Source organism: Pavona decussata, unplaced genomic scaffold (genome assembly GCF_977016875.1).
Source record: "Pavona decussata unplaced genomic scaffold, jaPavDecu1.1 SCAFFOLD_135, whole genome shotgun sequence".
NCBI classification, from domain to species: Eukaryota; Metazoa; Cnidaria; class Anthozoa; order Scleractinia; family Agariciidae; genus Pavona; species Pavona decussata.
In genome coordinates this window covers 82,978-108,168 of record NW_028145548.1, presented here as the reverse complement: position 1 = coordinate 108,168, position 25,191 = coordinate 82,978, and the positions used below count along the sequence as shown (strand labels likewise).

Genomic DNA, 25,191 nt, shown 5'->3' with positions numbered 1-25,191 from the left:
CTTTTTTTCTATGTTTACTTACATAAAAGACTGTTCCATGGAGTCCTCAAACTGCGAGGCGTATCTCCAGCCATCCATTTTGATTTTTTTTTATTAATTTTAGTTCACGGCAAAATGTTTATCTGTCCTGGCACCGCAGCACGTGGTTTTCAGTTGGTTTCCCTTTTCCTATTGGTCAAGTACGTTCTCAAGTGTGGTGTTGGCCATACTTGGCGGCGTACTTCGGCTTCTTTGAACTACGAACGTTTCCATGGTCACTAAGTAAAGTTCAAGTTGGTAGGTTTTACCCCTTCACACTCAAAGTAGGTTTCAAGTGCACTTAGATTATACTTACAAGCTCTAGTGTGAAGCCCCCAAATAGGTTTGATGAGCAAAAACAATCGCTCTGCACGTGCGTTTTACCTTTTGGTACAAATCTTTGCCGTCCTCTGCAAACAACAACGTGAAATGACCACATTTAAGGTTTTGTGGAAAGCGTGAACGCACGACCGTGAATTTTTCATTTTCTTCCTTAACTTGTACGCCGCTCCTTCCAATTTGAGAACTAGTTTGGTTCCTGGATAGTTCGCCATTTTTGTAAAAGTTGAGCGAGTTGAAATAATCGCGAAGTAGCACAATTGAAATAAAAATGTTTGTCTGACAACAGAAACAGAAAATTGTCTAGTTTTGTTATAAATTATCACACCGGTGCAATAAAAATGTCAATTAGTGCCCCTGGTCAGAGGCAGAGTAGGTTGGAATGGAGTGAAACTTGAAAAATGTTAGGCTAACGTTTTTCAAGTTTTCGTATTTTTGTTTCCAAAATGCGCTTGAACCGAGTACGAGTTGTTCCTGTCAAGAATTGAGTTGATTTCTTTCCTCTCGTTCTAGAATTTTTTGTGGCAAAGTGAAGGTCTTATTTCACCTTTTTAACAAAAATGGTCAAAAACCCCATGATACTTCCCCTTTAAGCTCCCTATTTACCCACTATTAACCATAGTCCTTTGTAATCACGGGCGCCCAAGCTCAAGCTGTGAGCGACGATCATCTTGCGTAATAGCAGTCACGGCGCAAATATGAGAGTTTGTACGGGAATATTCATGATTGGGTTTAGGAAGCAAAAATACTGAAAAGCTTTTAATAAAAATTGCATTCCTTGCTTCTATGGCGTATCTCTTATTGTCTGTTTGCTTTGGTTGTTGATTTGAGAAGGTAGGTATTTTATTTTTATTAAGAAGTTTCCAGTATTTCTACCGCTCCTAAACCCGATCATAAATATTCCCATACAAACTGTCATATTTGTGCTGGACAGCCGTTAGAGGGTCCCTAATAGGGTTGTTCAATCCTGCCATCCGGGACAAAATTTCCCCTCAATCACGTAATCCCGACCACTATTTTACCCGATCCCGGTCAGGTCATTTTTTTTTCAAGCCCCTTACCTCGGCGAAAAAAGGCATTTTTATTTGGATGTAAATTCCCACTGCAAATCGGAGCACTGATCTTTGCACTGGTCTTCGGCCACCGAGAAATTAGCTGACAGGTTATTTCTTTCCACCATAACGACGACATAGTTCATTTAAGTCGTTTTCAAAGTGTCCCGCGAATCACGTCAGTCAATAAGTTAGCAATTTCTTTTAAGAGCTTGTTATTTTTCCTTTTTTTTCTTTTTCTCTCTCAATTGAATGGCCGGTGAGAGGTGCCTTTCTTATCACGTTGATCCTTGAAAAACTTTTCAGTCAGGGATAATGGCCATCAAAGTGTGAAGAGCATTGCTACTCGCGTACCACAACGTTAGACCGCAATACATATTTGAAAAGGTGACAGGCCAAACACGACTCCCGCTGGTTGCTTAATGTACCTTAGACTTCTGGGCCCAGTTGTTCAAAGTCCGATTAAGCCAATCCTGGATTAACCTGAACTTTGATTCGAGTTTGATTACAAACCAATAAAGATTCTTCGAAAAGATTTTTGTCCTTCAATTTTGACTTAGCCTTTTCTTTGCCTTAAGCTTAAAAATTGCTATCTAAGACATTTTTAACGAGCGAAATGAAAACCTCGGTTTCCTTTTAATCGGGGATTAGCGTTAATCGGCTTTTGAACAACCAGGCCCTGGATCAAGGGCTGTCCTGAGTACGTTTCTGAGAGATTTTCCTTTTCGATCAAAATGTGGTGAGATCTCTCTGTTGACCTTCTGATTTTGATCATAAAGGAAACTACTCAAATTTACCGAATGGAGGAGCCGTTTGAATTAGTTCCTTTAGGCCGTTGCGTACGCTAGCTCTGTGGCATTTGTCTAGGTTTATCGGCTCAAGTAACTACAAGGTCTCAGGGAGCACTGAAGAAATTTTATATGTAAAGACATAGGACCAGTAAATTTCTTTTCTCGTCCAGCACGGTGACAGCGGTTGGGCTCCTGTTTCTAACAATTTATTTACTGTTCAACCACCGGGCTCCTCAGAGGACCCTAGTTAGCTGTCTAACCATTTGTAAAGAACCAGCATGTTTGTAAAATTCATCTCTCTCCTTAGGTGAATTTCAGGCATCCTGACGGTGACAACTAGATTTTCATTGTACATTTTCGACACCGGACTTCCCGGATCTGGTTTCTTTAGAGTGATATATTTCCCCCATCCCGCTTCGTAAAATCGTCAAATCCCGCGTCCTGTCCCTGATTGAAATCCCGAATATCGTCGCTCTTTTCCGCTAAAATCCTGAATCTCGACCTTTAAAAAGCCAAATCCCGAATCGGATCCCTAAAAACCTTTTCCCCTTTACGCAAGATGATCATCGTTTAAAACTTGAGCTTAGCCTGCCTGTGTTTGAAATGTACTCTTTTTTCTCTCTGTTATATTATTGTCGCTCCTGTATTGTCTTGTCGCTTTCATTTAGCTTCTAGCTCTTCAGTATCAATAGGCCTTATCGCGGTTTTCGACGCCATTTTGACGAGTAGGCAAACACGTCTTGAAATAACAGTGTTTGTATGTAAATCGATTTTTTATAATTTTCATAAAACATCGCTTCTCAGTGAAAAATTCATGAATTGGAAACTTTTAGCACTAAAAAAATATTTTAAGCAAAAAAAAAAAAAATGGAGGGATGTAGCTCTGCCAGAAAGCATCCAGTCATGTTTCAACTTTCCATACATTTCCCTGTATTTTTTTTTTCTCGCGAACTATTTTTAGCAGCAGTTCACGGCTGGTTCGCTATACAGACAAATGTATGGAAATGTCAAAACGCAACTACAATAGATACTTTCTAGCACAGCTACATTACTCAGTTATTTTCTGTAAAATCCTTTGCATAGTGCTTAAAGTTTCCAATTCATGAATTTTTCAGAAGCGACGTTTTATGAAAATTATTTGACATCGGATTCCCATACAAACACTGTTATTTCAAGACGTGTTTGCCTACTCGTCAAAATGGCGTCGAAAACCGTGATAAGGCCTATTAATTAACAAATTAACTAGCTTGTTTATCAATCAAACGTTTTACCCATTTCCATTGACCTGTGCTAAATACTTGCAGAGAGTCAATTGTGGAACAATATTTTTGAATAAAGCTGAAGTTGATGATGACGATAACTCACATTTACGCCTTGCTATTGCCTTTTATTGTGGTTATGCGGAATCTTTGAAAATAACGTGCACAAAATGATAATGATACTGTATACCTCACTAACTTGAGTAGCAATTATAATCGAAAAACTCAAGTAAAAAAAATTGCTTAAAAAAAACTTAAAAGGCAAAAGTTGATTATTACAAGGAAATATTTACTAAAGATTTAATTTAATCGGACAGTTATTTAAACAGAGTCTAACTTAGGCCGCGTCTTAAGACAATCAGTGGGCCACGAAATCTGTTTAAATCATGTTTTTAAGTAGATAAATAGTTTTCTAGTCTGGGATGCAAACCGTCTTGTTACTTTCAGCAGCAGACAAAGTTTAGGTATGACAGTTGGTAAAATTGATAATCGCTTAGAAATTAAAGTAGTTTTGTTAAACACCGTTTTAACTGTCTCTTAATAACTGACCCTATTCGTTTACATTTACTTCAATACCGGTACTTATACTCATGGTCGGGTTTATAAAATGTACATAAAAGAGACAAAAATGCGGCAGAGGCATTCTTATTCAATACTCAATCCAATTTCAAATCCACGTTCTGTCTCCAGCCGCCAAGTTATCAATCTCGTACCCAGAGCCCTCAGGCTCTTGGTGGGTAGTCGCCAGGAAAGACTCTGGGGACATCGAATTTTATTACCGCAGGATTTTTCAGTAAAACAATGGAAATCGTTAAGAAACAGCCAAACCAAAAATTTGAATTTTTTCAATGTCCCCAGAGTCTCTCCTGGCGCCCACCCGCTAACCAAAACGCCTGAGGACTCTGGATACGAGATTGCCAGGGTATGAATCATCTAATCTCGTACCCATACCTCCCACTGTCCATTCCCGAACCGACTGAGATCTGGGTACGAGATTATGAATAATCTGCTCATGAATCTCCGTGGATGGGCTGAGTTTAAGATTATGTTTAACAGTTAACCCTTTAACCACTTATATCAAAGTACAAATTCTCCTATCTTGCCCTCATACTCTTCTTATAAAAGTGCTGGGGAGAAGTTATTAAAATATCAAGAAAATTCACCTTGGGTGATCATATCTTTAATTGTCATGCCCCCAGGGTTGAATGAGCATTGATATTACAAGACGATCAAGCTGATCAGTTAAGATTATGTTTAACATTTAAACGACTTAAGGAATATACATAGTTGTAGTTGTTGTTGTTTTGTTTTTGTTTTTTTGTTAACCTTGTCATGCACACTTCTGTCACAGTGTAAATTCGCTTTACTTCTCACTTCACTAAGATAAACCCCATCGCTTTGATATGCTTCTCACCGTTGTCAGGGGAGTAGGTAGCCTCGTTTCCACAAGTGTTGCTGTCGTCATGGTAACCTCCAGTACCGAACCCAATTCTGGAGTCACAGGTAAAACAATCGTTGTTCTCGTTACCAATTATACCAACCCTTGCTTTGGAGCTATTAAAATCCCCGTAATTGGCGTTGAACCCTTCAATGCCGCAATTGGTTTGCAAGGAGGCCTGACTTCCAATCAGCTTCTTCCACGTGTCAGCGCCCAGCGATATGCTGCGGTGTTGCCCGTCAGCGATCAGCGAGTACAAGGAGTCAGCTGCCTTGTTGATGACGATAACATTTGTCTGTTGTTCGCCATGGATTTTCATACCGAGGCAGATCTTGGAGAAGGATGTGTTCCAGTAAGTTGGTAACTTTGTTTCTTGATTGTCGAAGCCAGTCTTTCCTCCTGCAAGGTTGAAGGTTTCCTTGTTGCTCCAAAGGCTTGAACTGTAGTGAAACGTTAGCTTAAACGAATTTGTAAACAAAAGAGTAATAATTATTATTTGGTTACAAAAAATGGGTCGCTGGATAAGTTGTATTTATAAGAAAGTGACGAAGAGGTAAGGAATAAGCTGTTATGATTTCCAAAAAATGAACTGAACTTTTTTGAAGTGCACAGGTTAAACTTGCAGGCAAAGTGATAGATTCATTCCTCGCAAAGCAAGGTTAATAAAATTTGTCGGAGCTAAATGGGGCGAATTCGAGCGAAAAATATATTTATATGTGCTGTTGCCTGGCAACAGCTCAAACGAGGTTTGAATGACGTCAAACAAAGGAAAGCTTGCTAGGCAGACGCAACTCGTGTTTATTCATTCAGGGCTGAACGCGTTTATTCATTGAGCAGTTAAAAATGTTTACTATTGGTGAAACACGACCATATTGAGATGCAAATGAACCACAGGAGGCACAAAGGACGAGACAGATTTGCCAATTGAGACTAAACAACGAAACTAAACGCGAGCAGCGAAGAATAAGGAGACATCACGAAACAACAGAGCAAAGACAACAGACAACATCACTTTAAATCAATTATTCATCAAGCCCTAACTTCGCGAGGTTTTGCGAGTCACTCATTTCTAGTATGAAAATATTTTCGGGAGTGCTAAAATATGAGAGCACCTCGGGTGCCATGTCAACACCGGACAAACACACTAACAGCGGTAAGAAACTTTTTAAACTTATAGTTTTCTGTATACCTTGTTGCCGTCAATCTTCATGACCGGCGTCCATCCCCCATCTCCACATCCAAAATCTCCCATGTGACACAAAACGGAAGTTGGTTTTGAGTCCAAGATGAGGGTAACCACCTGACTCACGCCTGACCTGTTAAATATTAGAATATTTTAGACTAAGTTAAAGTACGAGTGGTCCTTCGCGAAATGCGCGAGCGAGCGCGGAAATTATCTTGTCCCTTGTAAAAATTGAAATACTTCAACAATGCCTATTCAAAAAAATACAAAATTAATTTAAATCTGTAATCGTGATGTAACTGTCAAGCTAAGTGATAGTTCACGATGAGCAGATGAGGCTTACAAGGCAATTCTGTGGACATCCATTCTCACTTTTGTTGCAGAAATCTTTTGGATACTGTTAGCACGATATCCAGAAAACGTTCAATGGATTTTAGGTCGATGTAAGAAGGACTTCAGGCTCAGTTTCGATGAAAACTCAACAACATTTAATCCATTGCTTTGAAGAATTGCTTCATTCTGAAAGGCGCATGGCTTTCCCTTTTTTTTAAAATCCCATGATTACTAGCGCATTCAAATAGGCCCGTAAAGCGTGCATAGAAACATACAACATTTCCGGCAACACAGGACAAAAATTGCACCCTTAGGGGATAAAAAATGAATGGGGTTAATTGATCAACATTTTAAGTCTTTATAAAAGCAAATCAGACAAAATATGTCTCAATCATTCTGCTCAGAGAAATATTAAAGTTATTTCGTTCCTTTAAATTACAGCTGAAAATGCTGGCCGGAGCGATGTCAACAGGCATTCCTGAATATTTCAACGTCAATACTTTTGACAGGTTCTTTACAAAATAACTGATTATTCTTCTCAGAAGATTTCTGTTCATGGCTGATCTTCTCAGAAGATTTGGATGTAATATATTCTTGCTTGGAGAATTCATTCTTGTCGCAAGAGTTCTTTCAACACGAATGGAATTCTAAAAGTATTACGTTTCTTGAGCGAAGAACTTTTGAAAAAGGTAAATTAAGAGTGATAAACGAAAAACTAATGTTATGTGGAAATGTCACTTACTTATATCCGTTGTACAAGTCCTTGCATGAATTTCCGGCTAAAAGATAAATAAAAAATGAACATCTTCAAAGAGCCATCGGCAACCACTGTCCTTTGCAATTGCATGCCTTTGTTGTTATTATTTTTATCAGGAAAACCATTTATTTATTCGTGCATTTATTTTCTGTCGGAAACTTCTCAGTGGAGGAAACAAAAAAATTCATCTTTCTTTCCATCAAGTTACCTGCTACACACTGGCGAGAGTTCATCTACAGGAAATCCTCATCTAAGCGCGGAGGAGCATTTTTTTACTTACAAGAATAACGCAGGGAGGCGCTTAATCAATGAAGGGGCCTCATTTCCAAAGCGTTGTCTTGATGGTCACTTATTTTTACAGTATCAATAACATTTGCACATAAACAAGAGCTATGTGTAGCCTTTAGATAGATAGTAGATAGATAGTTTTATTAAGATAAATCATTGCAGCCCCGGGCCGGCTGAATTACAGTTTACTTTACATCATAAAATAGGATACTAGATTAGATTCTCGCCCCCTGTGGGTTAAGGGGAGGAGACGGCTGACATTTCAGACTAGATTCACTCTCGAGGACATGTTTGTTTACGACTTTACGTAAGATTACATGATTACCGCGGTTTATCATTGAAAACACAAAGAAAAACAGACAACGCGTGAAATTCTCATTTCGAGGCGAGCGACACACAAGATTATCACACCGTACGTCGTACTCAGATCTAACGCGTATGTGAACAAAGGAACAAGAAAACAAAAACAAAAAAAGATCTGCATAGATAAATTGAAAGCCGTTTATGTCATCCTGAAAGAAAAGAACCTGGTTTCTTGCAGTCAAGACCAGTTCAATTACTGATGACTTTACAAAATGGAGAATGAAGAACACAACCTACATTTCGCTCAGCCTTTGCTGTGTCAATACTAAGTCCACCCTTCCTCCCCACTTTACAATGAGTCCGACGCCCGGAAAGGGGCACGTTCTAGGGGAGAGGCCTATATTTTAAATTATACCTGTAGTGGTGGTTGGAAGTTAGCTTGTTGGAGAGGGTGGTTATTTAAAGGGGCACTTATTCGACGATTTATCAACTGTACAAATGACAAATACCTATTTCGCAATGTTTTCCCATGAAACCATCCATACAGCTGCAGCGAAAAGTGTGATATTTGTAGTTAGGGACGCACGTACCACCGTTTCGGCATGGCGATGACAGACATGGGGTCTGAAATTAGAAAAAAAAAAAATTATCACCAGTGTAGACAACAGTCTTCTTCGTGTTGCTGTTTTGTCTTTGCGTGATGGAGAACACAAACTGAACCACAATTTCGCTCATTACATATTCATTTATATTCTATGCATCATGATTGGAAGAAGACTAAACAATAAACAATACCTCTAACTGGTAGTTACTGCAGCAAGAATGTTAATTGCCTAGGGAAGGTTTTTAAAATTTCAATAATTCATTTGTTGTTGTCCCTATCAAGTTGACTGAATTGGAAAGACAAAAAACGTAAATGTGCACAGGAAAGTCTTAGTTCGTCTCTCGACTGTTGAGATATCAGTATATTAAAATCAAGTCAATAACTGGCTCCTCAATCCAAACGTATATTTCTTTAGTATTAGTAAACAAATGGATCTCTCGAACGTAATCAGCAACGAATGTGGACCTCATCATCACTGTTTTCTCTGGATTTCGTAGAGACAAGGAGTATTTTTAATAGAGTAGTATTGGTTCTTTTTTTTTATTAGTATCCTAGAATTTTATAATACTAAATTTTTATTTGGTATTTACTGTGTCTCCAATTAGCAGGTATGCTAAAGTACTTCGACACAAATAAAGTTATTGTTGGTGTTGTTGTTCTTCGTCTTCTTCTCAGTCTTTTTCAGTTTTACTGCATATAATTAGATTTCAAGATCTTTCCTCGAATTTTGAAAACAAAGTTTGGGTGTATCTGTAGTCTCTTGATTTTTAAACAGCTACTACTTAATAAATGCACCTTGAAAAAAAAAACTATTTTTTAATCCAAAGCTTCAGCTTGGCAACTAGCCCCACCTTAACGGAAAAGTGATGCGCACTCTCGTTTCCCTTGAACTCCTTGGATTTCCTGAACTTAGTAGAAGACAACAATTCACACCACATCTTCCCATCAGCTCCTTTGGAGGCGGCCAGGTTCAAAGATAGGCAGGAAGGATTGCTGAGACATTCAAAGGTGCAGTCAAAGATGTCGTACACTGTATATGTTCCAATTCTAGGCACATTCAGATAATGGAACTCGTCTTTTATGAAAACGTCTTGTCGCAGATCCGGGTGATACAAAGTGTTAAATTCTGTGGCAAGAACATTAAAGCAACAATATATAACGAAACATAACATCATGCGAGGTAAAGTTCTAAGAATTTGACTCATTGGTAAATGCTTTGGTACCCAGCTGCAAGAGGGAAGCGGCTTTGTTCGCACGGTAATGCGTTAGGAAACATTCACATTTATTGGCGCCGCTTCGTAACATTAAGAGCATCACTGCCAAAAAAAAAATCATGGATTATGGCTTTACTGACTTTTAGGTAGGGCTTATACAAATTTTCTTTTAACATTTTAGACATAGTTTGGGAGTAATCGTTACGGATTTTAGGACTAAAGTTCGTTTAAATTTTTTCCAATTACCTTGAAAAGCTCTTAAGATAACGGTTTTAGGCGCTTGAATATGTTCATTGCAGCTGCTTTCTGCAATTTCATTTAGCTTCAAATAGCACAGTGCATAAAGGCAATAATGTTTGAAATAAAATACAATTTTTCATATTCTTGTGAAAAATATGTCGCACGTCCTTAAAAAATAATTAGTCTTGTTCTTTACAGTGACAGATCGAAGGCTCTAGGTGTAAAAAGCCTTTTAAAACAACAAATAAAAACAAAAACTAACACAAAAATAGTAATAACAAAAATGGCGATTCAATTTACCCATAGAGTGGACTGCTTCAGGTATCATTGAACTCAAGACCAAGAAGAACAACCAGCGGATGAAACGAGAAAACATGACACAGAGTACCTTATCTCTAATATTGGTTGAATGGTTTTTTTTTTTCAACGTGAAGCCCTGGCCTTGTGCGCGCAATGAAAACGCCAGTTTATTTAACAGGTGAATGTGAGGGCGTTCAACATAAGAGCTCCTTTAATTGTCAGTACTAACCAATTGCATCTTATTTTATTAAACGCCAACCGCACTGATCAATATCCCATTGGCTAATTAGTTCAATATCTCTTGGGCATGAATAGAAACTACGTAATTCCAATTAATTGGGATAGAGAAAGTTTCGCATATTCTTCGTTTCAAACATGAATAAGCTATGGCGAAAACATCACATAATCACATAATAAAATCAATAACACAGACGCCGCTATAAACACGAAAAATATATGTTCGTCCACAACTGCAAATGGCTCTTTTGTGGCTGATGCGATATTGCCCCACTGTTAATGCATAAACAAACCAATTTGCCTGTCATCAATAAGGAAGTGGAAATGTGTCTTGTTGAATGTTTTGTCGACGAGAAAGGGAAGTCTACAATCGTCAACTGATAAAATAGTCAGGCTTTCAAGAAAAAATATTTTGTTAAAATGAACGAAAACCTTCTGAGAAGGGAAAATAATGACCCGCAACAAACCACCTGTTAAGACGTTGACTGCGCATGCGTGGCTGATAAGGCTTAGAAGGCAAAGACCGGAGATTTTGCACAGAAATTGAAAACACATATACTTCTGGAGTTTTATTTTTTAGTTCTTTTGTTTGTTCGTTTTTTAAAAGCCTATATTTACTGGTGTTTTGTTCTCAAGTGATAATTAGCCCACTAAAACATTACCTATTTTTCGGCATAAATTATCCTGACGGGAAATAAAGCAATCATATAATTCATATCATATAATTCAATGATATAATTCAGTATCAAGAAATGGTCCACTGTACCGGATAAACAGGAGCCTTTGTTGTTTTTGTGCACTGAGAAAATTATACAAAGAATTGGCGAGGATGAGATGGTAATTATTGGAATTGACTACGTGTCAAATTAGCTTCATTAGGGGAGTAGAGTGAGGAAAGTTGCGCGGCGAGTTCCTGTTTAAGACTGCGGTACCCAAGGGAGGGATTGTCCGCCAACAATCTTTCAGATGATTTGCTAACTGAAGCATCAACCAAAAAAATATTTTTTTAGTGTTCAAGAAAAGGAAAATGATCCGCGAAATAAAATGCCGAAACAATTTTGTAGCTTTGTCAATGTTTGCACGCGCGCGGCGTTCTTGCGGCGCTTAGGATTCTTTCTTTTTCTCCATTACAAACTTCTCGCGTTAAAACGTTAATTTTCATTTGCAAAATCCCACTGAATGCGTCGTAAGGAAAGTGCGTCCCTTTAAAAGAACGTGTTTGTCAGGCTTGGAAATTGCGAACTAAGTACTTCAAGTTGGCAAACAGAGCACGCTTTAGTTTATTTAATGGGAAGCTTAGGGTATGTGCATTTTTTCTATCCATTGTACATAGATACCTCTGGTGTGTAAGCTGTTGAACGTTTTTGTGTAAGGTGCTTTTACAGCATATGCGCATTTGCCAATTTTATGTTGATATTTGCGCAGTATAATTAAATGAATTATTATAATTATTTTGTTGGCTTTATTCTTAACTTGGCATTCGGTTGCCTTCCTAAATTTAACAAAGATAAGCGTAGTTTCGTTGTTCTGTAACCGTGCTTGGGAGAAACACTGTGAGGCGCGCCATACAAAATCTGCGAACATAGCCTTCTTTCGAAGAAGATACATGTATTCGTGTCGTACCAAATGTAACTCTTACCCTCTCCCCACGGGAGAATTTTTCATAACTACGCGCTCGCCGAAGATTCCATACCCCTATTCCATGGGGATTTTTGAATTGCCACTCATGCCACGGGGAAAAAAATAAAATCTGGCTCGTATTAAGTCATCTGTTAAAACGAGATGGTTTTTGTATTTCTGCCAATATATATTAAAACCCACACGTATTTCGGAAAAAAAGCTTTTGGCTGTAATTATCTTGGAAGTTGCATAATTTGTGTCAGAGACATCGAGTGTCTTTCAAGATAAATGCGAAGACGAAAATGGTACTAGATAAGCTAACAACACCAGCTCGACGATGGAATTAGAAGTGAAATTTCTGAACAATATTAAATTTTAGTAAAATAACGAGGGCTCTTCAATCTTTTAGGCCTGAGTTTAATTTCCAATGTGAGTTTTGAAAAGGTATTTTTTGAATTATTAAAAGGATCAAAACATCCTCGGGTTCGATTCCCGGACTCGACGTCATATCTGGGTTGAGTTTGTTGTTGGTTCTCTTTCTTGCTCCGAGGGTTTTTCTCTGGGTACTCCGGTTTTTCTCCCTCCACAAAAACCAACATTTCCAAATTCCAATTCGATCTGGAATTCGAATGCCACAGGTTTGTCAGTCGTCAAACTGTTAAGTGTCACCCTCGTTAAACAAAGTTGATTGATTGATTGATTGATTGATTGATTGATTTATTTATTTATTCAGTGTGAGTTATTTTTCCATTTTTTCGAAGTTTTTTAGGCAATGATTTAAAGAACTTATGTTGAATTAAATTAAAAAAAAAAAAAACTGAATTATAACTGAACATGAATGTTCATAAGCACCTAAATCATGATCATCCGGGTGAGTGTAGTCCTGGGAAGGACTGTTTGAGGTGACGTTGACTGACGTTTCGACAACCGGGGCGGAACTCATCTTTAGAGTCAAGTAAATTGTGGAACGTCAGTACATGGTATAAATGTCTCTGGTTATTGACCGGATTGTTCAGCGAAGTGGCGATGTTATTGGTCGTTTGTCTGTTAGCCGTGGTACTATTGGCTGTGAAGTCTGGAATTATTGGCTGTGTGTCCGCTCAAAGCGGCACTGTCAGGGAGATTCGTTGCACTAGGCAAAAAATATTAAGTGATTTCTCTGAGGAACAGCAAAATATAATCACAGTTCCATCTTTCCCGAATCGCAACCAAAGATAATTAATATCGTCTATATGTTGTTATCTCTTCCAACACCCCCTGACATACTTAAAGAAATCAACTCCATATTGTATGATTTCCTTTGGGACGGTAAGGGCGATAATATCAAAACGATGACAATGATTCAAGATAAACTCAGTGGCGGCCTGTATTTGTAATGTGCTCTTCTTTCTCTCTTTTATATTATTGTCGTTTTCATTTATATGGCCCGATTCAACAAAAGAAGCAAACAGACAATAAGAGATACACCATAGTAGCAAGGGATGCCATTTTTATAAGAGCTTTTCAGTATTTCTGCCTCCTAAACCCGATCCTAAATATTCCCATACAAACTCTCATATTTGCGCCATTTAGAATCAATTTTAAAATTAATCAATTAACTAGTTTGTTTATTTATCAAATGTTTTACCCATTTCCACTGACCCGTGCTATATATTTGCGGAGAGTCAATATGGTAACAATATTTTTGAACAAAGCTGAAGTTGATGATGACGATAACTCACTCATACGGTTGCTATTGCCATTTATTGTGGTTTTGCGGAATCTTTGAAAATAACGTGTACAAAATGATTTTGATACTGAGTACTTCATTAACTTGAGTAGCAATTAAAATCGAAAAACTCAAGTTAAAAAAATTTCTTAAAAAAACTTACAAGGCAAAAGTTGATTATTACAAGGAAATGCTTACTAAAGATTAAACTTAATCGGCCAGTTATTAAAACGGAGTCTAACTTAGGCCGCGGCTTAAGACAATTAGCGGGCCTCGAAATCTGTTTACAAGTAGTGATTTTAAGTAGATAAATAGTTTTCTAGTCTGGGATGCAAGCCTCCTTGTTACCTTCAGCAGCAGACAATGTTTAGGTATGACAGCTGGCAAAATTGATAATCGCTTAGAAATTAAAGTGGTTTTGTTAAACACCGTTTTAACTGTCTCTTAATAACTGACCCAATTTATTTGCATTTACTTAAATACCGGTACTTATACTTATGGTCGGGATAAAATAATGTACATAAGGGGCAAAAATGAGGCAGAGGCTTCTAGGCATTCTTATTCAATACTCAATCCCATTTCAAATCCACGTTCTCTCTCCAGCCACCAGGGTATGAATCATCTAATCTCGTACCCAGATCTCCCACGGTCTGTTCCCCAACTGACTGAGATCTGGGTACGAGATTATGGATAATCTGCTCATGAATCTCCGTGGATTGGCTGAGTTTAAGATTATGTTTAACAGTTAACCCTTTAACCCCTTATATCAAAGTACAAATTCTCCTATCTTGCGCCCATACTCCTCTTATAAAAGTTCTGGGGAGAAGTTATTAAAATATCAAGAAAATTCACCTTGGGTGATCATATCCTTAATTGTCATGGCCTCAGGGTTGATAAGCATTGATATTACAAAGAGAAATTTGATGCTGATCACTGTTAGGGCTTAAAGGGTTAAGATTATGTTTAACATTTAAACGGCTTAAGGAATATACAAAGTTGTTGTTGTTGTTTTTTTTTTGTTTATGTTTTTATTTTTCGTTACACTTATCATACACACTTCTGTCACAGTGTAAAGTCGCTTTATTTCTCACTTCACCAAGATAAACCCCATCGCTTTGATATGCTTCTCACCGTTGTCAGGGGAGTGCATAGCCTCGTTTCCACACGTGTTGTTGTCGTCATATATACCTCCAGTGCCGAACCCGATCCTGGAGTCACAGGTAAGACAATTGTTGTTGTCGTTACGAATTATACCAATCCTTGCTTTGGGCCTTTCAAAATCCCTCAAATGGCGTTGAACCCTTCAATGTTGCAATTGATTTGCAAGGAGGCCTGACTGCCAATCAGCTTCTTCCACGTGTCAGCGCCCAGCGATGTCCTGCGGTATTGCCCGTCAGCGATCAGCGAGTACAAGGAGTCAGCTGCCTTTTTCATGACGATAAAATTTGTCTGTTGTTTGCCATGGATTCTCATTCCGAGACAGATCTTGGAGAAGGATGTGCTCCAGTAAGTTGGTAACTTTGTTTCTTGATTGTCGAATCCAGTCTTCCCCCCTGCAAGGTTGAAGGTTTCCTTGTTGCTCCAAAGGCTTGAATTGTAGTGAAACGTTAGCTTAAACGAATTTGTAAACAAAATAGTTATAATTATTATTTGGTTACAAAAAATGGGTCGCCGGATGAGTTGTATTTAAAATAAAGTGACTAAGAGGTAAGGAATAAGCTGTTATAATTTCCAAATGATGAACTGAACGTTTTTGAAGTGCGCAGATTAAACTTGCAGACAAAGTCATAGATTCATTCCTCGCAAAGGAAGGTTAATAAATTTGTCGGAGCTAAACGGGGCGAATCCGAGCGAAAAATATATTTATATGTGCTGTTGCCTGGCAACAGTGCAAACGAAGTTTGAATGACGTCAGACAAAGGAAAGGTTGCTAGGCAGACGCAACTCATGTTTATTCATTCAGGGCCGAACGCGTTTATTCATGGAACAGTGAAAAATGCTTACTATTGGTGAAACACGACCAAATTGAGATGCAAATGAACAACAGGAGGTCGTACAAAGAACGAGACAGATTTGCCGATTGAGACTAAACAACGAAACTCAGCGTGAGCAGCGAAGAATAAGGAGACATCACGAAACCACAGAGCAAAGACAACAGACAACATCACTTCAAATCAATTGTCCATCAAGCCCTAGCTTCGCAAGGTTTTGCGATTCACTCATTTCTAGTATGAAAAATATTTTCGGGAGTGCTAAAACACGAGAACACCTCGGTTGTCATGTCAACACCGGACAACCAAACTAACATCGGTGAGAAACTTTTTCAACTTATGGTATACCTTGTTTCCGTCAATCTTCATTACCGGCGTCCATCCCCCATCTCCACAACCAAAATCTCCCATGTGACACAATAAGGAAGTTGGTTTTGAGTCCAAGATGAGAGTAGCCACCTGACTCACGCTTGACCTATTAAATATTAGAATATTTTAGACTGAGTTAAAGTACGAGTGGTCCTTCGCGTAGTGCACGAGCGAGCGCGGAAATTGTCTGACTGAATAATTTTCGCGTGCACCCACGTGTCTCGTTCGCTGTACTAACCCTAAGAGAAATAAGGCACTACTCATCGACTGAGAGATCCTCACAATAACCCCATCTTCAAAATGGCGACGACAGATTCGAATGAGTTAAAACTGAGCTGAATGAAAAACAGCACTGAAAAGAGCACCTTTACTTTAGTCACCTTGCAAAGTTTCAGCATATTAGGTGTTATATCAGCTTAGGAAATGTAAGATGAAATTTGACAAATTTACAGGCGTTTGTATGACTGGGGGTATACGTCATACCCCCAGCCATACAAACGTCTGTAAATTTTTCATTTTTCAACTTACATTTTCTCAGCTGATATTACACCTCGTATGCTGAAACTTTGCGCTGGGTTACTAAAGTAACAGTGCTCTTTCTAGTGCTGGTATACGTTTTTAATTTTAACATTTAAGGTATTCGTGTGTGCATAAACTGGAAAACAGATAAACTGCATGATGGTGCACAGGAGTGCCTCTTTAAATTACAGGTGAAAATGCTGGCCGGAGCGATGTCAACAGGCATTCCTGAATATTACAACGTCAATACTCTTGACAGGCTCTTGACAAAATAACTGATTATTCTACTCAGAAGATTTCTGTTCATGGCTGATCTTCCCAGAAGATTTGGATGTAATCTATTCTTGCTTGAAGAATTTCTTTTAACAAGAATAGCATTCTATTCTATTTTTCTGATAAGAATTACGTTTCTGGAGCGAAGAGCGAAACGAGGAACTAATGTTATATGGAAATGTCACTTACTTATATGCGTTGTACAAGTCCTTGCATGAATTTCCGGCTAAAAGAGAAATGAAAAATTAACATATTTAAAGAGCCATCGGCAACCACTGTCCTTTGAATCCTTTTGTTGTTATTATTATTATCCGGAAAATTATTTATCCATTCATTCATTCATTTAATTTTGTGTCGGAAATTTCTCAGTGGAGGAAACAAAAAAATCATCTTTCTTTCCATCAAGTTATCTGCTACACACTGGCGACAGTTCATGTACCGGAAATCCTCAAATAAGCGCGGCGAGCATTATGTAATGTTTAAAACACGAGCAGCAGCCGGTTTTGTCGCGATTTAAACCCGATAAAAACACGTGCTAGGAGCTTTTTGAACGGCTTAAAAAACATTCCTGGAAAAGCGTGTGTCATTAGAGTTCATAACAATGATGCATTGGTGAACATTGACAATTAGCCTACGAGAAAAACATTAAACACCTCATACTAATAAGAAGGAGGTTTTATCAGGTTTTAAAACCACTGCACGTGATGTTTTATCGACCATTTGATAGGTCAATGGGCTTATGAATTATCAATAAGATTTTGAAGTCTTATTTACAGGGATAACGCAGGGGGGCGCTTATTCAAGGAAGGGGGGCTCATCTCCGAAGCGTGGTCCAGATGGTCATTTATTTTTACAATATCAATAACATTTGCGCGTAAACAAGAGCTATGTCAGTAGCCTTTAGATAGATAGTAGATAGATAGTTTTATTAAGATAAATCATTGTAGCCCCGGGCCGGCTGAATTACGATTTACTTTGCATCATAAAATAGGATACTACAAAAATAGTTGGTGGGAGAGGAATGTACTCGGGGGGGGGGGGGGGGGGGAGTTCGCTTATTCGATAGGGTGGTTATTTATGGGGGCACTTATTAAACGATTTATAAGCTGTACAAATGACAAATACCTATTTCGCAATGTTTTCCCATGAAACCATCCATACAGCTGCAGCGAAAAGTGTGATATTTGTAGTTAGGGACACACGTACCACCGTTTCGGCAAGGCGAAGACAGACATGGGGTCTGAAATAAGAGAAAAAAATTATCACCAGTGTAAACAACAGTCGTCTTCGTATTGCTGTTTTGTCTCTGCGTGATGTAAAACACAAACTAAACCACAATTTCGCTCATTATATATTTATTTATATTCTATGCATCATGATTAGAAGAAGACTACACAATAAACAATACCTTTAACTGGTAGTTACTGCAGCGAGAATGTTAATTGCCTAGGGAAGGTTTTTAAAATTTCAATGATTTAGTTGTTAATGTCCCTATCAAGTTGACTGAATTGGAAAGACAAAAAACGTAAATGTACACAGCAAAGTCTCAGTGTTTCTCTCGACTGTAGAGATATCAGTATATTGAGATCGAGTCCATGGAACTCCTCAAATTTAAACGTATATTTCTTATCAGTCTTTTTCAGTTTTACTACATGTAATGAGATTTCAAGATCTTTCCTCGAAGTTTGAAAACAAATTTCTTTGTATCTGTAGTATCTTGATCTTCAAACAGCTATTACTTAATAAATGCCCTTGAAAAAAACAGTATTTTTTAATCCAAAGCTCTAGCGTGGTAATTAGCCCCACCTTGACGGGAAAGTGATGCGCACTCTCGTTTTCCCTAAACTCCTCGGGTTTGGCGAACTTAGTAGAAGACAACAATTCACACCACATCTTCTCATCAGCTCCTTTGGAGGCGGCCAGGTTCACAGAAAAGCAGGAAGGATTGCTGAGACATTCAAAGTTGCAGTCAAAGATGTCGTACACTGTATATGTTCCAATTCTAGGCACATTCAGATAATGAAACTCGTCTTTTATGAAAACGTCTTGTCGCAGATCCGGGTGATACAAAGTCTCAAATTCTGTGGCAAGAACATTAAAGCAACAACACATAACGTAACATAACATTACATTAAAGCCCGAGACTTGTTGCGAGGTTAAGTTCTAAGAATTTGACTCATTGGTAAATGCTTTGGTGCCCAGCTGCAAGAGGAAAGCGGCTTTGTTCGCACGGTAATGCGTTAGGAAACATTCACATTTATTGGCGCCGCCTCGTTACATTAAGAGCAACACTACCAAAAAAAAAACATGGATTGTGGCTTCACCGACTCTCAGGTAGGGATTATACAAATTTTTTTTAACATTTTAGACATCGTTGGGGAGTAATCGTTACGGATTTTAGGACTAAAGTTCGTTTAAATTTTTTTTCCAATAAAAGTTATTCGATCAATTACCTTGAAAAGCTCTTAAGATAACAGTTTTAGCGCTTGAATATGTTCATTGAAGCTGCCTTTTGCAATTTTATTAAGCTTCAAATAGCACAGTATATAGAGGCAATAATGTTTGAAATAAAATACAATTTTTTATATTCTTGTGAAAAATATGCCGCACGTCCTTAAAAAATAATTAGTCTTGTTCTTTACAGTGAGGGATCGGAGGCTTTAGGTGTAAAATGCCTTTTAAAACAACAAATAAAAACAAAAACCAACACAAAAACAGTAGTAACAAAAATGGTGATTCAATTTACCCATAGAGTGGACTGCTTCAGGTATCATTGAACACAAGACCAAGAAGAACAACCAGCGGATGAAACGAGAAAACATGACACAGAGTACCTTATCTCTAATATTGGTTGAATGGTTGTTTTGTTTTGTTTTTTTTTTAACGTGAAGGCCTGGCCTTGTGCACGCAATGAAAATACCAGTTAAATTAGTAGGTGAATGAGTGCGCATTCAACATAAGAGCTCCCTTAATTGTCAGTACCAACCAATCGCATCTTATTTTATTAAACGCCAACTGCACTGATCAATATCCCCTTGGCATTAGTTCAATATCTCTTGGGCATCAATAGAAACTACGTAATTCCAATTAATTGCGATGGAGGAAGTTTCGCATATTCTTCGTTTCAAACATGAAGAAGCTATGGCGAAAACACCACATAATCACATAATAAAATCAATAACACAGGCGCCGCTATAAACACGAAAAATATATGTTTATCCACAACTCCAAATGGCTTTTTTGTGGCTGATACGATATTGCCCCACTGTTAATGCATAAACAAACCAATTTGCCTGTCATTAATAAGGAACTGAAAATGTGTCTTGTTGAATGTTTTGTCGTCGAGAAAGGGATGTCTATAATCGTCAACTGATAAAATAGTCAGGCTTTCAAGAAAAAATATTTTGTTAAAATGAACGAGAAGCTTCTGAGAAGGGAAAATAATGAACCGCAACCAACCACCTGTTAAGACGTTGACTGCGCATGCGTGGCTGATAAGGCTTAGAGAGCAAAGACCGGAGATTTCGCACAGAAAATTGAAAACACATATACTTCTGGAGTTTTATTTTTTAGTTGTTTGTTTTTTTTGTTTTTTTTTTTGTTTGTTCAGTTGTTTTTTAAAAGCCTATCTTCACTGGTGTTTTGTTCTCAAGTGATAATTAGCTCACTAAAACATTACCTATTTTTCGGCATAAATTATCCTGGCGGGAAATAAAGCAATCATATAATTCATATCATATAATTCAATCATATAATTCAGTATCAAGAAATGGTCCATTGTACCGGATAAACAGGAGCCTTTGTTGTTTTTGTGCACTGAGAAAATTATACAGAAAATTGGTGAGGATGAGATGGTGATTATTGGAATTGACTACGTGCCAAATTAGCTTCATTAGGGGTGTAGTTGCGCGGCGAGTTCCTGTTTAAGACTGCGGTACCCAAGGGAGGAATTGTCTACCAATAATTTTAGGTCACTTCCTTGAACTTCTGAATTCTTTCAGATGATTTCTTAACTGAAGCATCAACCAAAAAAATATTTTTTTAGTGTGCAAGAAAAAGAAAATGATCCACGAAATAAAATGCCAAAACAATTTTGTAGCTTTGTCAATGTTTGCAGGCGCGCTGCGTTCATGCGGCGCTTAGGATTCTTTCGTTTTCTCCATTACAAACTTCTCGCGTTAAAACGTTAATTTTCATTTGCAAAATCCGACTGAGTGCGTTGTAAGGAAAGTGCGTCCCTTTAAAAGAACGTGTTTTTTAGGCTTGAAACTCGCGAACTAAGTACTTCAAGCTGGCAAACAGAGCACACTTTAGTTTATTTAATGGGAAGCTTAGTGCATGTGCAACTTTTTCTATCCATTGTGCATAGATACCTCTGGTGTGTAAGCTGTAGAACGTTTTTGTGTAAGGTGCTTTTACAGCATATGCGCATTTGCCAATTTTATGTTGATATTTGCGCAGTATAATTAAATGAATTATTATAATTATTTTGTTGGCTTTATTCCTAACTTGCCATTCGGTTGCCTTCCTAAATTTAACAAAGATAAGCGTAGTTTCGTTGTTTTGTAACCGTGCCTGGGAGAAACACTGTGAGGCGCGCCATATAAAATCCGCAAACATAGCCTTCTTTCGAAGAAGATACATGTATTCGTGTCGAACAAAATGTAACTCTTACCCTCTCCCCACGGGAAAACTTTTCATAAGTACGCGCTCGCCGAAGATTCCATACCCCTATTCCAAGGGGATTTTTGAATTGTCACTTATGCCACGGGAAAAAAAATAAAATCTGGCTCGTATTAAGTCATCTGTTAGAACGAGATCGTTTTTGTATTTCTGCCAATATATATTAAAACCCACACGTATTTCGGAAAACTAACATGGAAGTTGCATAATTTGTGTCATCTTTTGGGAGGCATCGAGCGTCTTTCAAGATAAATGCGAAGACGAAAATGGTACTAGATAAGCTAACAACACCAGCTACGACGATGGAAATAGAAGTGAAATAATTTTTTCTGAACAATATTAAATTTAAGCAAAATGACGAGGGCTCTTCAATCTTTTAGGCTTGAGTTGAATTTCCAATGTGAGCTTTGACCAGGTGTTTTTTGAATGTTTAAAATGATCAAAACACCTTCAGTCTGAGTAATTTATCCATTTTTTGGAAGTTTTTTAGGTAATGATTTAAAGAACTTATGTTGAATTAAATTTAAAAAAAAACTGAATTATAACTGAACATGAATGTTCATAAGCACCTAAATCATGATCATCCGGGTGAGTGTAGTCCTGGGAAGGACTGTTTGAGGTGACGTTGACTGACGTTTCGACAACCGGGGCGGAACTCATCTTCAGAGTCAAGTAAATTGTGGAACGTCAGTACATGGTATAAATGTCTCTGGTTATTGACCGGATTGTTCAGCGAAGTGGAGATGTTATTGGTCGTTTGTCTGTAAGCCGTGGTATTATTGGCTGTGAAGTCTGGAATTATTGGCTGCGTGTCCGCTCAAAGCGGCACTGTCAGGGAGATTCGTTGCACTAGGCAAAAAATATTAAGTGATTTCTCTGAGGAACAACAAAATATAATCACAGTTCCATCCTTCCCGATCCGCAACCAAAGATAATTAATATCGTCTATATGTTGTTATTTCTTCCAACACCCCCTGATATACTTAAAGAAATCAACTCCATATTGTATGATTTCCTTTGGGACGGTAAGGGCGATAAAATCAAAACGATGACAATGCATGATTCAAGATAAACTCAGTGGCGGCCTGTATTTGTAATGTGCTCTTCTTTCTCTCTTTTATATTATTGTCGTTTTCATTTATATGGCCCGATTCAACAAAAGAAGCAAACAGACAATAAGAGATACACCATAGTAGCAAGGGATGCCATTTTTATAAGAGCATTTCAGTATTTCTGCCTCCTAAACCCGATCCTAAATATTCCCATACAAACTCTCATATTTGCGCCATTTAGCTTCCCTGCAGAATCAATTTTAAAATTAATTAATTAGCTAGTTTGTTTATTTATCAAACGTTTTACCCATTTCCACTGACCCGTGCTATATATTTGCGGAGAGTCAATATGGTAACAATATTTTTGAATAAAGCTGAAGTTGATGATGACGATAACTCACTCATACGGTTGCTATTGCTATTTATTGTGGTTATGCGGAATCTTTGAAAATAACGTGTACAAAACGATTTTGATACTGAGTACTTCACTAACTTGAGTAGCTATTAAAATCGGAAAACTCAAGTAAAAATAACAAGGGAAAAGTTGATTATTACAACGAAATATTAACGAAAGATTAAACTTAATCGGCCAGTTATTTAAACAGAGTCTAACTACGGGCCGCGTCTTAAGACAATCAGTGGGCCACGAAATCTGTTTCAATCATGTTTTTAAGTAGATAAATAGTTTTCTAGTCTGGTATGCAAGCCTTCTTGTTTCCTTCAGCAGCAGGCAATGTTTAGATATGACAGTTGGCAAAATAGATAATCGCTTAAAAAATTAAAGTGGTTTTGTTAAACACCGTTTTAACTGTCTCTTAATAACTGACCCAATTCATTTACACTTACTTAAATACCAGTACTTATACTTATGGTAGGGATAAAATAATGTACATAAAAGAAAAAAAATGCAGCAGAGGCGTCCAGGCATTCTCATCAATACTCAATTCATTTCAAATCCACGTTCTGTCTCCAGCCGCCAGGGTATCAATCTCGTACCCAGAGTCCTCACGCTCTTTGGCCAGTGGTTATTCGCCAGGACAGACTCAAGAGGACATCGAATTTTATTACCGCAGGACTTCTGCGGTAAAACAATGAAAACCGTTACGGAAAATCCAATAAAAAAATTTGACTGTTTTCGATGTCCCCATATCTCCTGGCGCCCACCCGCTGACCAAAAAGCCCGAGGACTCTGGGTACGAGATTGCTAGGGTATGAATCATCTAATCTCGTACCCATACCTCCCACTGTCCATTCCCGAACCGACTGAGATCTGGGTACGAGATTATGGATAATCTGCTCATGAATCTCCGTGGATTGGCTGAGTTTAAGATTATGTTTAACAGTTAACCCTTTAACCCCTTATATCAAAGTACAAATTCTCCTATCTTGCCCCCATACTCTTCTTATAAAAGTACTGGGGAGAAGTTATTAAAATATCAAGAAAATTCACCTTGGGTGATCATATCCTTAATTGTCATGACCTCAGGGTTGAATAAGCATTGATATTACAAGAAGAAATTTGATGCTGATCACTGTTAGTATATGTAATCGCATGAGGCCGAGTAGAATTAAGGATCAATTTTCACGCGTATTTTCAAAGTTTTCGCAAATTGCCCGAGTCGCGCAGCGACGAGGGCAATTTGCGAAAACTTTGAAAATATGCGTGAAAATTAATCCTTAATTCTACGAGGCTTCATTGCGATTACATGTTTATAACATAGAGGGCAAAATTTTCTTAAAACTATCAAGGCGCTTCGTAAATATAAAACGGTCAGCCCGGCCGGCCTGGAGTAAAAACACTCACCAGTGAGCAAAGCAAACAAACAATTCACCTGTCTCTTGACTTACAAATCAGACAAAACGAGTAAAGTTGATTATTATAACATGTAATTAAGAGAAAATACAAGTTTAATTTATGAGCAAACTAACGAGAATAAATCAAATTCACCTGTAGCTAGCTGCACTGTGAAGCTTTTTACTGCTTGAAAATCACACGAACACGGATCGATAAAAATAGCAAACCGTGGGTCCAAAGAAGGAACTTGCAGAGTAGTTTGTTCCACTAATTTTGACCTGCTTCTTCCTCCCATAAAAACTGAGCCGGGTACTGTTATCATTGTTCGGTTATTGTTTGTAGGAAGAAGCCGTAGCGAGGTGAAAGCACTGTGGTCGCGGGCCTCTCGTCCATGAATGATTTCAGTTTTTCAACCAAACAAATCCGATCAAGTTTTAACTTTTGACACAAATAATCTTTTGCTGTTTCTTCTATGAAACGAAAGTTCGCCTTCAGGAATTTCGTTTTAGCTGTAGCACTTGATTTCCAAGTCTTGGCACGAACAAGCCGGCTTAAAACTCCAAAGAACCTGAAAGATGTCGTTGTTCTTGCTGCACAAAATGAAGAAACCTGAAGAAACCAACTAAATGTAGAAATGGCGTGCTCAGCAGTGCTCAGCCAATCAGGAGCAAGTATTTTCGGTGCTCGACCAATCAGGGGTGGGTAATTTTGCCCTCGTTGAAAGCAAAATTAACTAAAAATGCCCTCTGTTTCGACCAATCAGCATTCAGTAATTTTGCCCTCTATGTTATAAGGGCTTAAAGGGTTAAGATTATGTTTAACATT

The 25,191-nt window shown here is 38.0% G+C and overlaps 1 protein-coding gene and 1 pseudogene across 3 annotated transcripts; both read right to left on the bottom strand.

Annotated features, from left to right (window-relative positions):
* Positions 1–3,996: 3,996 nt before the first annotated feature.
* On the bottom strand, positions 3,997–24,692 carry LOC146467460 (uncharacterized). 2 transcript variants are annotated; one of them, XM_085125815.1, is made up of 6 exons: positions 24,520–24,692; positions 9,217–9,491; positions 8,271–8,385; positions 7,156–7,192; positions 6,087–6,213; positions 3,997–5,354 (listed from the first exon to the last, which is right to left on the bottom strand). In XM_085125815.1, exons 1-6 carry the CDS (start codon positions 24,686–24,688, stop codon positions 4,830–4,832), a joined length of 1,248 nt encoding a protein of 415 aa, XP_084981941.1. In that variant the 5' UTR covers positions 24,689–24,692; the 3' UTR covers positions 3,997–4,829. The 2 variants fall into 2 exon arrangements, with proteins under 2 accessions (XP_084981941.1, XP_084981942.1); XM_085125816.1 differs by lacking the exon at positions 24,520–24,692 and adding an exon at positions 10,120–10,356.
* Positions 14,506–19,699, bottom strand: LOC146467461 (uncharacterized; annotated as a pseudogene). The gene is made up of 6 exons (XR_014867714.1): positions 19,583–19,699; positions 18,643–18,917; positions 17,962–18,076; positions 17,026–17,062; positions 16,024–16,150; positions 14,506–15,295 (listed from the first exon to the last, which is right to left on the bottom strand). The product of XR_014867714.1 is annotated as an uncharacterized LOC146467461 (transcript).
* Positions 24,693–25,191: the final 499 nt, after the last annotated feature.